This window comes from Dasypus novemcinctus, chromosome 1 (assembly GCF_030445035.2).
Source record: "Dasypus novemcinctus isolate mDasNov1 chromosome 1, mDasNov1.1.hap2, whole genome shotgun sequence".
NCBI lineage: Eukaryota > Metazoa > Chordata > Mammalia > Cingulata > Dasypodidae > Dasypus > Dasypus novemcinctus.
The window spans coordinates 167,095,401-167,112,140 of NC_080673.1; the positions used below are offsets into that span (position 1 = coordinate 167,095,401).

General features: G+C 40.3%; 2 protein-coding genes across 9 annotated transcripts in view; one reads left to right on the top strand and one right to left on the bottom strand.

Moving 5' to 3' along the window:
* Positions 1–9,875: 9,875 nt before the first annotated feature.
* The window catches only part of RFC1 (replication factor C subunit 1), a 100,842-nt gene continuing 93,977 nt past the window's right edge, over positions 9,876–16,740 (top strand). For 5 of the 8 annotated variants that reach the window (XM_023583788.3, XM_023583790.3, XM_071217006.1 and 2 more), the window contains exon 1: positions 9,910–10,049. In XM_023583788.3, coding sequence (XP_023439556.1) covers positions 10,047–10,049 — 3 coding nt within the window. In that variant the 5' untranslated portion in view covers positions 9,910–10,046. Of the gene's footprint in view, positions 10,050–16,740 lie in introns of all 8 variants that reach the window. The other 3 variants (XM_004475451.5, XM_004475452.5, XM_071217004.1) reach the window with 2 other exon arrangements.
* WDR19 (WD repeat domain 19) overlaps positions 11,846–16,740 on the bottom strand; it is a 188,229-nt gene continuing 183,334 nt past the window's right edge. Inside the window, exon 37 of the mRNA XM_071216978.1 lies at positions 11,846–12,169. The gene's annotated coding sequence lies outside the window, so the exon portion shown is untranslated. The remainder of the gene's footprint in view (positions 12,170–16,740) is intronic.

Genomic DNA, 16,740 nt, shown 5'->3' on the forward strand with positions numbered 1-16,740 from the left:
TAAAGTTTTTCCTGAAACCCTTTCTTTTAAGTACTAAGACAAGGAAGTTAAGTAAGTACCAGATAACCAGATCCAACATATAATATGTCCCTCCAAAAAATGTCTTTTCTGTATTAGATCTCAAATCATTATTAAAAGGAAGAAAAGTCTTTTAAAAAATATTTTTGACTTTGAGATAGAAGCCCTTAAGTGTGGAAACCTTTGGCCTCATCCAATTGCTGTATTATCCTTTACCAACTTGACTCTAGAAAGGAATTATCAGTCTTATTTATCTATCAGCTGGTTTGAGAAATAATTAGAAGATCTGAATTAATGGACATGAGGTAAATCTTTTGGTCAAAATACTTCTAAGAAAACACTGAAGGTATCTTTTTTAGCTAATGTTTAATGCCATTAATAAATGACCTCCCTGTGCCTCTCTGAAAAACTGTCTAAAAATCAACAGCCCTAATTTGTTGTATTCTTAGTATATCCTTAATTTCCTGGAGATGAATTATTATAATCTTTCATATAATGCTAAGACATGGAAGTAGTTATGACCTATTATCATTCTATTTTCATTGCCAAAGAAAGGCCACTTAGAGAGAGAAGTCTTTGGTCTTTTGCCTGGAGCAAATTCAAACTAGACACTATTATGTAACAGTGTCAAGTAAGGGTTAAAAACTAAATGCAGAATTATGTAGAAACAAAATTAGAGATTCTCCTGCTCCCCTATAAACAAGTTTAAAAAATATTACATTTAGTAGTATTTTAGTATTACCAAATATTTTGGTGTCATGTTTTCCCATAAAACACACAACAATCATTTTTTTTCCTTTTTGGTCATAAAACATGAAGTATGAGAATGATCTGTTTATAAAAGTAACGATTTTTTGATCCCTTGACTTAAAATCTTATAAAGGCTTCCAGTTATATTTATTTTTTAATTTCATTTTTTTGAGGTACAGGGGGTGAGTGGGTGGGATTGAACCCAGGACCTTGTATGTAGGAAGAAGCCTGTGCTCAACCACTGAGCCACTTCAGCTCCCCTGAGTTGGTTTCTTTTGTTTTGCTTGTTGTTTGTTTTTTTAAGAGGCACTGGAACTGAACCAGGACCGCCCATTTAGGAAGCACGCACTCAACTGCTTGAGCCACATCCACTTTCCCATTGTATTTAGAATAATATTAAAACTCATTGCTAGGGCCTATGGCTCTATGTGCTCTCTCCTTTTCCTTCCTCCCAACCTCATTGCTTATCACTTCCACTTGTTAACTGCACTCAATCATACTGACTTTTTTGCTGTTCTTTGAATATGTCAAACTCATTGCATATCTGGGTCTTTATACTTGCTATCCCCTTCTCATTCATGTTTCAGTTTAACTGTTCCCCCACCCCACACACAGCTTTTTTTTTAGGAGGTACCAGGGATTGAACCCAGGACCTTTGTACAAGGGAAGCAGGCGCTCAACCACTCAGCTACATCTGCTCCCCCAGAAAAGGCTTTTTGATTACTTATTTACAATGCTTCCCCACCCTTTTCTCCAGTTATCCCTTATCTCATTGTGCTGCTTTATTTTCCTTAAAATATCTTACCTGAAAGTATATCATTTATTTTTATCTACCTATTTTTCTCTTTCTCTCAAATACATAAACTTCAAGGAAGCTGGATTGTCTATCTTAATTACTATAAATTCGCAGCATGCACATAAGAAGGTGCTGAAACACTGTCGATGCTCAATAAATATTTGCTGAATGAATAAATGAATGAATAAAAATCACCACAGCGGAGAAAATATCAAACTCTATTCATGCTTTTTTTTTAAAGATTTATTTTATTATTATTTATTTATTTATTCCCCTCCCCCACCTCAACTTGCGGCTTGCTTGCTGTCTGCTCTCTGTGTCCATTTGCTGCATGTTCTTCTGTGTCTGCTTGTCTCCCTTGGTTGCATCATCTTGCTGTGTCAGCTCTCTGATTGGCACCCGCCAGCTTGCCTTCACAAGGAGACCCTGGGATGCGAACCCCACAGCTTCCCATATGGTGTATGGGAGCCCAATTGATTGAGCCACAGCCACTTCCCTCATGCTTATTTTTTTTAAATTATAGTTTGGGTTCTTTAAAAATATTTGTTCTGGTTATCTTTTTAAAAAAATTTCTCTCGCCCTCCCATTGTCTGTTCTGTGTGTGCATTCACTGTCACTGTGTGTTCTTCTGTGTCCACTTGCATTGTCAGTGGCACTGGGAATCTGTGTCTCTTTTTGTTAAATCATCTTGCTGCGTCATCTCTCCATGTGTACGGTGCCACCCCTGGGCAGGCTGTGCTTTTTTTGCACAGGGTGGCTTTCCTTGCAGGGTGCATTCCTTGCGCATGGGGTTCCCCTATGCAGGAGACACTCCTGCGTGCCTGGCACTCCTTGCGTGCATCAGCACAGCACATGGGCCAGTTCACCGCACGGGTCAGGAGGCCCTGGGTTTGAACTCTGAACCTCCCATGAGGTAGGTGGATGTTCTATCAGTTGAGCCAAATCCATTTCCCCTGGTTATCTATTACTTCACAAGAAACCATCCTAAAATTTAGTGCTTTAAAAGAACATTTTTTTTAATGCTCATGCTACCAAAGTTCAGGGAATTAGGGAAGGCCTTAACTGTGCAATTTTCCCGCTCTATGTGGTGCTAACTGGGCTCACTTAGTGGAATTTAACCAGCATCTGGTTTGATCTGGAGGACCCAAGATGGTTTTACTTACATGCCTGGCTTCTGTTGGGGATTGCTACTGTAAGGCTAGATTCACCTGGCCCCTTCTTTGTTTTCATATAGTCGCAGTGCCTCTCCATATGTTCTTTCCAGCAGAGTAATTGGCAGTACATGGCTGAGGTCTCCCAGAGAGCAAGATGGGAGCTGTTGGTCCTCTTACAGCTTAGTTTCAGATCGGCATAGTCACTTCCATTGTATTATTTGATCAAATCAGTCCAAGGGAGAAGTATCAAAGCATATACAATCATTAAAAGTTTTTAAAAAATAATTTCTATTTTACAGGTCAATTGCAAAAATAATATAAACCCCAACATTGCTTCCCACCCAGATAACCAGATCCACCAACTTTGTGTGTATTTTCTCTTTATTATTTTTATTTTCAAAGAAGCTATAGATTATATAAATGTTACATCAAAAATATAGGAGATTCCCATATACCTCACCCATATACACACACTTTTCCCCATTAACAACATCTTTCACTAGTCTGGTACGTTTGTTACAATGATGAACACATATTAAAGCATTGCTACTAACCTAGTCTATAGTTTATATTATGGTTTACACTTTGCACCATACAATTTTATGGGTTTTGACAAAATGTGTTATAGCCTATAGCCATCATTGTAATGTCATGCAGAACAATTCCAATGTCTCCAAAATGCCCCATATTACACCTATTTTTCATTTTCTCTCTCCTCAGAACCTCTGGTGACCACTGCCTTTATATCAGTGTTACAAGTTCTTCCATTACTAGAATAATCCTAAATCTACTTTAGTTCATAATTGCATTCCCCTCTTATGTTTGTACATTCCTCAGTCTTGAGGATTTGGGGATGGTGATGCCCACTCTGCTTCCAGTTCAGACGGGGCTTAGATCTCATGAGGTAGATGGGTAGAACTCTCTCTGTTGTAGATATTCTGTTTTGGGGGATGGGCACTGTCCATCATCATCCTTTTGTTACTTGTCCTGGATGAGTCCGATGAATTGGAGGGTAGGTGTTTCCTGCAACTCTGCTGAGATTCGGGGCTCAACCAGCGTATGAACAGGGGTAAGAATCAAATCTCAGGGAACACATATTTAATGGGCATAGTGCTAATTATATAACGTATGTAGGATAATTATAAATTAGTCCAATTCTGATATATTGGGGGGATAGGTTATCATATATTCCAAGATAAGGCTCACTGACAGGGTGCTGAATTTCTGGGGTTGTTTGTCCTGCCTATATGTCTAGATGTCTCTTGAGCCCTCAGGAGCCCCCCGCTTGAGCTACTTTTTTTTCATTAAAAAATATATTGAGTTCATCCAACGTTTCAATAAATTTTTTAATGAAAAAAATTTATTGAAGTATTTCATTCATACACAAACATAAATAAGTGTATAGTAGAAGTTCTGAACTTATAAAACAAACATGCAGGGAAACGGACTTTGGCCCAGTGGTTAGGGCATCCGTCTACCACATGGGAGGTCCGAGGTTCAAACCCCCGGCCTCCTTGACCCGTGTGGAGCTGGCCCATGCGCAGTGCTGATGCGCATAAGGAGTGCCCTGCCACACAGGGGTGTCCCCCACGTAGGGGAGCCCCATGCGCAAGGAGTGCACCCCGTAAGGAGAGCCGCCCAGTGTGAAAGAAAGTGTAGCCTGCCGAGGAATGGCGCCGCCCACACTTCCTGTGCCGCTGACAACAGAAGCGGACAAAGAAACAAGACGCAGCAAAAAGACACAGAAAACAGACAACTGGGGGAGGGGAGGGGAATTAAATATAAAAATAAATCTTTAAAAAACAAAACAAAACAAAAAACCAAACATGCATAACATCATACAGAGCTCCCACACCTCACCCCACCATCAATACCCTGCATCACTGTGAAACGTATGTAACAAATTATGAAAGGGCATCATCAAAGTATCACTACCAGCTATAGTCCTTATCTTGCACTTCAGATCCACCAACTTTTTAACATTTTGTCACATTTAATCTTCCTTTCTTCCTTCTTCCCTCCTTTCCTCCTTCCCTCCCTCCTTCCTTCCTCCTCCCTCCCTCCTTCCTACTCCATCCCTCCCTCGCTTTCTTTCTCTCCCTCTCTTTCTACTCTAGCTCTCTATCTAATCTATTATCCATCTGTCTATCTTCCTATTTATCTATTTTCTAAACATTTGGAATAGGTTGTATATATCATGCACCTTTAACACTTAATACTTCCATGTACATTTCCTAAGAACAAAGACTATTCACTTATGTAACCACTTTAAGTATAGTTATCAAGTTCAAGCAGCTTAAAATTGATATAAAACTTACAGTCTGTATTTTTCATATGTCCCAATAATATTCTTTTGGGCATTTTCTTCTCCATTATGAGATACCATCTAGGATCATGTATTGCATTTAATTGCCATTGTGTCTTTAGTCTCTCTTTTTTGATTGTGGAAACATATATACAACATAACCTTTCCCATCTCAATTATGCCCAACTGTATCATTCAGTGGGATTAATCACAATCAAAATCATGATGTTGCGTTACCCTCACCACCAACCCTTGCCAGAATTCCCCTTCAATCATGCCAAATAGAAACGCTACATATATTAGACATTAACCCCTCATTCCCTTTCCTGCCTGCCCCCGGTAATTTGTGCAATACTTTCTGTCTCTATAATGTACATATTAAAGCTATTTCATATACGTAGAATCATGCAATATCTGTCATTTGTATCTGATTTATTAAAAATGATGTCTTCAATGTTCATTCATATAGTAGCATGTATCGAACTTCATTCCTTTTTAAGGCTGAATAGTATTCCATTGTATGTATGTACCACATGTGGTTTATCCATTCATGGAAATTTGGGTTGCTTCCATCTTTGAACTACTGTGAATAATGCTGTTTTGAACCTTGGTATACAAATATCTGCTCAATTCTCTGCTTTCAATTTTTTTGAACCTATACTTAGAAGTGGGATTGTGGGTCATATGGTAGTTTTGTGTTTAACTTTTTGGGGAACCAGCAAACTGTTTTTCACAGTGGCTATATGCAACCATTCTTAATCTGGCAAATTTATGAGACAGAACATTTCCAAGTAAATGTTCTTAAGAAAACATCCCAGCAAATTCTGTCACATGTCTTTCTAGAAGTTACAGGTTTCTGACTTAAGTCTCAAAAGTCTCAAAATGTCATAAAAAAGCCATTAGGTTGGTGCAAAAGGAATTGTGGTTTTGGACCATGACTTTTAAATCATTATAACTAGGCTCAAACACATCTTTATTAATCAAAATAGGAATCATCACAATCAACACATTTTGTCAATGAGAAATAAGTTTTTGTATTCCTGTAGCATACAAATCCATGCTTTGAGATTCGACGAACTCTTGGAAAGCATTTTCCACATCCTGCTGGTTGGGAAGCATTTTCCCTGCAAAAAGTTGTTGAAATGCTTGAAGAAGTGGTAGTCAGTTGGTGACAGGTCAGGTGCATATGGCATGTGAGGCAAAACTTCACAGGCCAATTTGTTCAACTTTTAAAGCTCTGGGAGTGCAACATGCAGTTGGGTGTTGTCATGGAGAAGAATGGGGCCCTTTCTGTTGACCAATGCCGGTTGCAGGTGTTGCAGTTTTTGGTGCATCTTGTTCATTTGCTGAGCATACATCTCAGATGTAATAGATTTTCTAGGATTCAGAAAGCTGCAGTGGATTGGAAGTGGCTGTGGCTCAACCGACTGGGCTCCTGTCTACCATATGGAAGGCCCTGGGTTTGCGTCCTGCGGCCTCCTTGTGAAGGCAAGCTGGCCTGTGCCCGTGGACGGCTGATGGCCTGCGCCCGCAGAGAGCTGGTGCAGCAAGATGACACAACAAAGGGAGACAAGCAGACACAGAAGAAAGTGCAGTGAATGGACAGAGAGAGCAGACAGCAAGCAAGGTGCAAGGGGACAGGAAATTTAAAAAAAAAAAAGAAAGAAAGCTGTATGGATCAGATTGGCATCAGATCACCAAACAGTGACCATGACCTTTTTTTGGTGTAAGTTTAGCTTTGGGAAGGGCTTTGGAGCTTCTTCTCGGTCCAACTACCAAGCTGGTCATTGCCAGTTGACATAGAAATTCCACTTTTCATCACACATCACAATCTGATCAAGAAATGGTTCGCTGTTGTTGCATAGAATAAGAGAAGATGATTTAAAAAATTTTTTTGTTCATCTTATGAGGCACCCACTTATTGAGCTTTTTCACCCTTCCACTTTGCTTCAAATGCTAAATGACCATACAATGGTCAACATTGAGTTCTTCAGCTTATCATGCAGTTGTAAGAGGGTCAGCTTCAATAAATTCTCCCATTTGGTCATTGTTAACTTCCAAATGGCCGGTCACTATGCTCATCTTCAAGGCTCTCATCTCCTTTACAAAACTTCTTGAACTACCACTGCACTGTATATTCGTTAGCAGTTCCTGGCCAAATGGATTGTTGGTGTTGCAAGTTGTATCTGCTGTTCTATGACCCATTTTGAACTCAAATAAGAAAATCACTCGAATTTGTTTTTTGTCTAACATCATTTCCATAGCCTAAAATAAATATAAAATAAACAGCAATAAGGCATTAGCAAAAAACAAAAAACAACATAAAGCAAGAAATGCAGATTAAAATGTATAAAATAACCAGATTTAAGAATGTGTTCCAATATCAAACAGCACATTTCAACAATGCAAAACTGTAACTACTTTTGCACCAACCTAATTTAAGAAAAGACAAAAGATGATGTAAAATGAATGACCAAAAAAAGACAAGAGGGAAGTGGATTTGGCTCAATGGATAGAGCATCCGCCTACCACATGGGAGGTCCAAGGTTCAATTCCAGGACCTCCTGACCCATATGGTGAAGCTGGCCACGCACAGTGTTGATGTGTGCAAGGAGTGCTGTGCTATACAGGGGTGTCCCCTGTGTAGGAGAGCGCAACACGCAAGGAGTGCGCCCTGTAAGGAGAGCTGCCCCGTGCGAAAAAATGTGCAGTCTGCCCAGGAGTGGGGCTGCATACACGGAGAGCTGACTCAGCAAGATGATGCACAAAAAGAGAGACAGATTCCCAGTGCTGCTGACAATAATGCAAGCAGACACAGAAGAACACACAGTGAATGGACACAGAGAGCAGACAACTGAGGGGGGAGGGAAGGGGAGAGAAATAAATAAAAAATAAATCTTTAAGAAAAAAAGACAAGAGAAAAAATTCTAATGAAAGGTAAGAGGGAGGGAGATTCAGAAAATTAAGACCTGCCCTTATAAAGGAGAACCTTTAAGTAAAGGATATGGAATGAGTCCAATGAAATAGAAGGATGTTAAACTTTATCAAATGGATGCTTTCTGGAGGATAAGTAAACTTGTATTACTTTAGCATATTAATTTATAGGTAGACACTCAATGAAAAGACAGAAAACGTTCTAAGCAGGGCAGACTTTTGGATATGGCAGTGTTCAAACACAAGTTGCCATTTGTTCTCAAACCACCTGTTTAGAGCTCCAACTCTTTTTCTATCTTAAGCATTTAAGGTGAACCAACTCCCAACTTTCCTGTTTCCTCCTACTCTACAGCTAGTTTATTATAAATTCCTAGGTCCTTGCAACCTTCAGATCTGTAACATCTTAGTTCTGTTTATTTTTAATTTATAAATCTCAATCAACATTGTGATTTGACATAGGTCCTCTGAAATTATAGTAAAAATTTTGTGTGATGTAACTGGTATGTACACTTTTCTGGAAAGTGGGTCATGATTTTTATTGGTTTATGAAAAGATTTAATCCTTCCTGCCTAGTCAAATGTTTCTATGAGTAAAACTGTGGGGTAGATAAGTTCATTTTTGGAACTGTCTCCTTTGAAAGCACCTACTATTGTGTAATAATGATACTAATGGCTGGCGTTAAAAAAAAAGATTACTTGCTTATGTAGCAGGAACAGTTCCATAATAACCCTCTGAAGTAGTACTATTACTTTCATTTTACAGATGAGAAAACCAAGGCAGAATATCTTGCCTAGGGTCCTATGTGGTGGGTCCGGGAACTCTAGCATACTGGCTTCAGAGGTGCCCATAATATGAGGCCCTGTTCATAAGTAATAGTTTACTCCTTTGTAAATTAAGAATAACGAAAGTAGTCAGTGTCATTGTGGAGAATAAATGAGCTGAAGTAGGACAATCCATAGCAAAATGGTTGGCACATATTACAATAGGCGTTAATAAATACAAACTCTCCATATTTAGCCTCTGTTGTATCCCCGAAGGCAGGTACCTTTCTTTGTAGAGGTATCTGCGCCATAAATGGCATTACCAAATAGGGGGTGGTAAAGATTTGAAACTCTAGAACCAAAGCCTGAGATACTGCTCTCCCCACTATACTATTTATGGTCTCATTCTTGCTTTCTCTTGATTCGTAGGCAAATGTTTGCATTCTATTCCACAATCCATTTACTTATCTATTAAAAGAGAACTTTTTTCCTCCAAGGTTTTGGAGATCATTGCTTTTCTTCGGGAGATGAACCTTGTTTTTATGTCTTGTCTTCACACATACCACTACTCTGAGGGTTTAGACAGTGGTGGAGGGCTGCGGATTACGAGATCTAGACTTTGAACCTGGCTCAGCTTTGGATCAAAGCTGGACCCTTTAACTTGTTTGGGCCGTATATTTCTCATTTATAAAACGGGGTCGGTGGTGACCAGATGATTTTTACCAAAGTCCGTTTTGCTTTGGAATTGTACAACCCAGAGATAGTCCTGTAGCCTGGTGGTTTTCAAACTGTGGGTCGCGTCAAGCAAACAAACAAGAAAAAAAAAAAGTAAAAGATTTGTGTAAAAACTGTTTGGTGAAACTTCTGTTTCACATAAATATTCATATGTGGTATATAAAATGTATATCTAAAATGTACATCTTACTGCGAGTGGTTGTAAAAACATTCGAAAGATACCATAGGGCGTGTAACCGGAAGGAGCCACAGTACCCAGCTTTCCGAAGAAACCAATCTCGAAATCCCAACTTCAGCGCCCCCGCCAAAACCCGAAGAAGCAAACGTGAGCACTGATTACGGTCCCGTCACTCCTCGCGAGGGAAACAGCCCGCCACAGTCCCTGGCGCTACCGAAGTCGACGTTGCACCTCCCGCCCCAGTCCGGTCCGCCGGGAAGCGCGCGCCTCCTGACGTCATCACGAAGCGCCCCTGCCTCGGCCTTCTACTTCGCGGGAGAAGTTGTTGGCGCGAATGGATCCCGAGCCCCGGTAACGGGTTCCCCATCCGGCCGGCTCTTCTGCTGCCTTGCCGCGCCTCGATCCTTGGGCTGCGATGGTGAGGCCCTAGGAGAGGCTGTACGGTTCGGGGGTTTGGGATACTTTGCTGTCAGGATGTGGACGAGGAAACGCCTTGCGTGGAGGGCAGAGGAGGATGGCGGTGGGGGGGGGGGGGTTCTTGGAGGGGGAACGAAGGCATTGAAGGGGCAACACACCGGGCACTGGTCGCACGACTTTTCTTGGGCGGCGGGTTCTAGCTGTGGGCTGCAGCCGGGGCTCAGGCCTTTTAGAACTGCGCAGGCGTTTCGCTTTTTCCCACCCTTGGGGGAAGGGAGGCAGGAAGGGTGTAATGAAGGTGATTTTGGGGTAGCGATAAAGTTTTCCTGTTCAGCGTTGTTCCTAACTTCAGTTGAACTTTTGCCTAAAGCGTTCATTCCAAGCTTTGGGTCCGGAGAGAAAGGAAATGTAAAAAACTTTCCTTTGCTGTAAGTTGTCTCAGGCTTTCAACTTTGATTATTAACAGCTACGCGAAACGCTCATCATATTGCTGTTTTGAAGGGAGGATGTTTTGTTTAGGCGAATTCTTAAGAGTTAAAGCGATTACAGGAAAAAGATACAATAATTTGACAACTGTCGCCTCTTATTAGGATGTTCATAGTCACCTTAAAAAAAAAACTCAGTGCATACTTTTGAATAAAGCGTTTAGATAAATTGAGAGTGAAATAATTATCCAGCCAGCAAAACACATTCAGCATGGTATGGGAATGGATACAGGTATGGGTTGGAATATTTTAAATAGAAATTATACTTTAAGATGTTAGAATAAGCCAGAAGATACTAGTTAGACATAATTTTGTCAGTAGTTTTTCAGCTTCTCTGTCAGAGTGCCAACGTTCTGGGAGAAAAGTTCTATGACAAAATGGGAAACCTCGGAGCCCTTTTTTGTTTTTTTCTGAAAGAAGGCTAAAATGATAATGATAATAGGCACCCCTTACCAAGCCTCTTCTTCAGGTCCACATGTGAGCTGTTTGTTTTACATAGTTTTTTTCATCTAAACCTCACAGCAGTCCAGTTTTTCAGATGGTAGAGGAGACTTTCAGGATTTAAAAATCTCTTATTAAAAACAAAAAACAAAAAAACCCAGTCTGTTATAAAACTAATAAATGGTTGAACTAGAATTAGAACCTAGGTTTTTCTGAACACTACAGTACACTGCCTCCCTGAAATGGTTATTACAGTTTGGAGTTCGGGCACTGTCAGATATTGTGGAAAGTTGATGAGATTTGGAGTCTTGAAGGTGAGAGTGTTTTAATCTTGTTCTGCCATTTAATAGTTTTGTGGTCTTGGGCAAGTAAGTACCTTAACTTTAATAACCCCTTTGAGCCACCATTTCCTTATTTATAAAAGATAAGAAAATAATAGCTGCCGTTCCTGTCTTGAAGATTAAACGAGATAATGTATGTCAAGCTTCCATTTTGGTGCCTGACATGTGGTAGACATAAAACTGCCAACTACTAATGATCTATTTTTCTTAGGAAGGACTCCATGGAAAGTCACATAAAGTATAAGAGACATCATAGATGCCTCTGATGTCAGTCAGGGTGAATAACAGGTATATGGACAACTTTTGATTATTTAGGTTCTTTTAACTTTTTCTTTTTTCTTTTCTTCAGTGCTCTTTATGGTGTGAGTTAAAATTTAAAGTCAGAAAAGAAACTGGAGTCAAATTGCTCAGTTTTGCTATTTGTTAGTGGGCAAAAGTTCTATAGAGTAGATAAGAACTTTTGGTTATATTGCTATTCAGTTTTGTCTTCCTGTCTGTAGTTCAGAAATTAGCAAAATCCTAGACTAAAATTTTATTCAACAAATGTTTATTGAACACTTATATACAAACTATATTATAGTACAGTGGTTCTTAACCTTTGGGTCGTAGTTCCCTTTGATAATGTAGTGAATGGCATGCAGATTTTCTGCTGAAAGAAACGCACAGAGGCCTATGCATACCATTTTAGGGGATTTACATATTTTGTGAAGCCCATCAGTATATGCAAGATTAACACCTCTTGCCCTGGGAGCTACATTTTTTCTCAAATATTTTTCAATTAAAAATTATCAATAGGGAGCTGGCATAGCTCAAGTGGTTGTGTGCTGCAGTACCACATATGAGGTCCCAGGTATCTGAAAAAAAAAATCAATGAAGAAATAAAGTACTATATCCACACAATGGAATACTATGCAGCTATTAAAACTGAAGAAACTGTTTATGCCCTGATATGAAACAATTGCTGAGATAAATTAAGTGAAAAAAGTAAGGTGCAAAACAGTAAGTGTATTAGTAATATAAAAATCATTTTATATGGAAATGGGGAAATATGTATTTGCTTGTAGATGCACACAATGTCTCTGGAAGGATACACAAGAAACTTACTGATAGCATTTGTTGCCTCTAGGAATGGGAAGTATGTGTCTGAGAGGAAGGATGGGAGGGGCACTAGTTACTCTTTTGAATTCTGAACCATATGGATATATTATCTACTAAAGAAATTAAAATAAAAATATAGAGAACAAAAAAAGAAGTTATATAAACTATATGCTCAAAATGTGTATAAAACTGAGCTACCATTCTTAAGAAGTCAGTATATTTAATTCATTGACTGGTATAATTATTTACCAAAAATATACCTAAGGTTGAATTAATTACACATGAAACTTAAGGGACAGGTTTTCTGAAGAGCTGTTGAGTCTTTCAAGAGCTGCTTCATTGCCTCAGTCTAGGGGTTACCTTTCACTGCTCCTTGTGGAGCAGTGCTGTGACCTTACTGTAATATAGCTTTTGCTCTATAAGGCTGATAAGATCTGGTGCCTGCCTGTCTCTCTGATATCATCTCTCTGATGCTTGAGCATGTTAAGCTTGTTTTATCTCAGGGCCTTGCTGTTTCCTCTCTTTTGAATGCTCTTCCTCCAGATCCTTGCATGTTTGCCTTTTAAAAAGATTTTTAATCAATCAGGTCTCAGCCATTTCCTTAAGAGGTGCCATTCTCAATTCTAGTATAAAGCAGCTGTTCTCCACAACCACCCTCTTCTACATTTACTTGCCATATTCCCTAGCTCTTTTCAGCACCAGAATATATCGGTTTTAAAAAAATAACAATCTTGAGATATAGCTCACATACCATACAATTCCCTGATTTTAACCATCGCTACAGTCAATTTTAGAACATTTTCATCACACCCAAAAGAAACCATGTACCCTCTTCACCCCCAGTTCCTAGGTAGCTACCAATCTATCTTCTGTCTTTATCTATGGATTTGACGATTCTGTATATTTCATATAAATGGAAAATAGATCATATACTGTATTGTCTTTTGCGATTGGCTTCTCTCACTTAGCATAATGTTTTCTAGGTTTATCTGTGTACATTCACTGGTAGTACCTACCAGTACTTCATTTCTTTTTATTGCTGAAGAATATTCCATTTTATGACTATGCCACATTTTCTTTATCCATTCATCAGTTGATGGACATTTGAGTTGTTTCTATTTTATGGCTATTATGAAGAACGTTGCTGTGAACAATTGTGTACAAGTTCTTGTGTGGACATATCTTTTCATATGTCCATTCAAGGAAGGGCTCGATGGGCTCGATCATATGTTAACTGTTTTAACTTTTTGAAGAGCTGTTAGACTGTTTTCCAAAGTGGTTAACACATGTTGCATTCTCACTAGCAGTGTATGAGGATTCCACTTTCTCATCCTATCACTTGATGTTAACTTTCATTTTGATTATAGCCTTCCTAGTGGGTATAAAGTGATATTTCATTGTGATTTTGATTTGCATTTACCTAATGACTAATGATGTTGAACATCTTTTTATGAGCTTGCTGGCCATTTGTATATCTTCTTTGAAGAAGTATCTATTCACATCTTTTGCCCATTTTTAAGTTGGGCTGTTTTGTCTTTTGTTGTTGATTTGTAAGAATTCTTTATATGTTCTGGATACTAAACCTTTATCAGGTAGATAGTTTGCAAATATTTTCTCCCATTACTTAGGTTGATTTTTTCCCCAATGTTTGTATGCATGTACGTGTGTAAGTATATATTTATTTATATCACCTCTGCCTCCCCTACCCATGACTCTCTTTTCTGTCTGCTTTTTGTCTGTTCATCTTCTTTGGGTGGCACTGGGAACTGAACCTGGGACCTCCCATGGGGGAGGTGAGTGCCCATTTGCTTGAATCACTTCCACTTCCTGCTAGTTGTGGCATCTGCTCATTGCAGGGTCTGGTCATCTTCTGTAGGAGGCACTGGGAACCCAACCCCAGACCTCCCATGTTGAAGGCAGGCACCCAATTGCTTGAGCCACATCCTCTTCCCTGTAGGTTGACTTTTTAAAAAAAAATTTTATTTCGCCCCTTCAAATCTGCTATTATATGATTCCAATGTTTTTTTAAATTGATAGCTGTAAGATCTGCTGTTTTTCTATGTATGCTTTCAAGTTTTTCTTTGTGCTCATCCAGTGTCTTCTTAATGTTCTTAATCTCTTTAGCCATCTCATTGAATTTATTAAGGAGATTTGTTTGAACATCTGTGATTAGTTGTCTCAACTCCTTTATGTCATCTGGAGGCTTGTTCCTTAAACTGGGCCATATCTTCTTGTTTCTTGTTGTGGATTGTAATTTTTTGTTGGTGTCTTAGCACCTGATTTACTAGAGTATTTATTCTGGGTCCTTTTTTTCTGTTTAGTTTAGGGCTTCCTGCCATTTCTCCCTTGCTGGTTATACAGTGGAAACCAAGGATATAGTTGGTGTTATAAGCTGTGGAGGCTCAAGCTGCTCTCATTATCCCAGGGACTGATGAAGCTTCTCTCAACTTTCTCCTTTGTCTGGGGTAGGGACAGAGTCACAGCTGTGTGGAATAATCCAAGTCATGCAGGCCTAGACTCTAGTTGCCCAGAGAGACTGATGAAGCTTCACGCCCCTTTATCCCCTGCCTGGGGTGGGGATGGAGCTGCAGATGTGGGCAGCAATTGCAGTGCAGGTCCAAGATGATTGCAGTTGACTGATAGGCTTCTGATTATTCAGTCTGTGCCAGCTAAGTATACCTGCAGTTACCTGGATAGGCTGGTGCAGGGCCCACTAGCCTCTTCTCTGCCAGAAGTGGGGCTGAAGCCTAGGCTAGGGCTGCAGGCTGATCTGGGTGAAAGAAACCGGTTCCTACTGTAACTGTGATTTTTGGTCAGCTGGCTTCCCCTCAGACTGGGGGTGGAGTAAAAATGGTGGCCACTGGCCTCTTTCTAACTTGGACAAGTTTAGACTTTAGTGTTTCTTAAGCTTATACTCTAGGCAGCTGAATACATTAATCAGTAGCTGAAATCGATTGCTAACCGTTTCCTCCTCCCCTGTTTTTGGGAAATGGCGCTTCAAATTCCAGCCATAGAATAGCTCCTGGGGCAGATTGTGCTGCCTAAGTAGGATGATCACTGGCCTCTGCGGATTGGTTGGTAATTTCCTAGAGAGGCTGGTGCAGGTCCCTCCAGCTTCCTCCCTGCTGGAGGTTGGGCTGGGGTTTATGCTAGAGCTGCAATCTGATCTGGATGGAAAAGAAGCCGGTCCCCACCAGCACTGTGGTTTTCAGTCCACCCCACTTCCACTCATGCCAGGTGTGGAGTTAAGATGGTGGCTACTGGCCTCTTTCTGACTTGGACAGGTTCAAATTTAGCTGTTCTCAGGATTATACTTTAGCCTGCTGAATTTACTCATCAGTAGTTGAAGTTGGTGCCCAACCGTCTCTTCCTTCCCTGTTTTTAGGAAGTGGAGCTTTCACTTCCAGCCTTGGAATAGCTCTGAAGGTGGCTTGTGCCTCCAGTGGAGGATGGGCACTTGCCTCCATGGCATGGAGTGCTCTACTTACGGGTCTTCTTTGCAAATGGGCAGTCTCCTCCTTCCAATCCTTTAAGGATGTTGCAGGATGCTATTCCTGTTTCCTGGAGCCCCTAAACAGGTACTTCAGCTAGTACAGGTAGCTCTGGGTTTTACTAACTGCCATGTAGCAGGAGCTGACTCTAGGAGCTCCTTACTGCGCTGCCATCTTGCTGGTTGACTCCTGTAGGTTGACTTTTTACTTTCTTGATAGTGTCCTTTAATACACAAAAGGTTTAAATTTTGTTGAAGTCCAATTGATCTCTTTTTCTTTAGTTGCTTGAGCTTTTGATTTCATATCTAAGAAATCATTGCTCAATTCAGGGTCATGACAGTTTAAGCCTGTTTTCTTCTAGCAGTTTTATAATTTTAGTTCTGACATTTTGATCTTTGATCCATTTTGAGTTAATTTTTATACATGATGTGAGGTACAAGTTCAAGTTCATTCTTTTGAATATGTATATCTCATTGTCCAAGAACCATTTGTTGGAGTGACTGTTCTTTTCCCATTGAATTGTCTTGGCAGTCTTGTTAAAAATCAGTATCCTGGGAAGCGGATTTGGCCCAATGGATAGGGCGTCCGCCTACCACATGGGAGGTCCAAGGTTCAAACCCAGGGCCTCCTGACCAGTGTGATGAGCTGGCCCACGCGCAGTGCTGATGCATGCAGGGAGTGCTGTGCCACACAAGGGTGGCCCCCGTGTAGAGGAGCCCAGTGTGCAAGGAGTGCGCCCTGTAAGGAGAGCTGCCCAGCGTGAAAAAAAGTGCAGCCTGACCAGGAGTGGTGCTGCATATACGGAGAGCTGATGCAGCAAGATGACTCAACAAAGA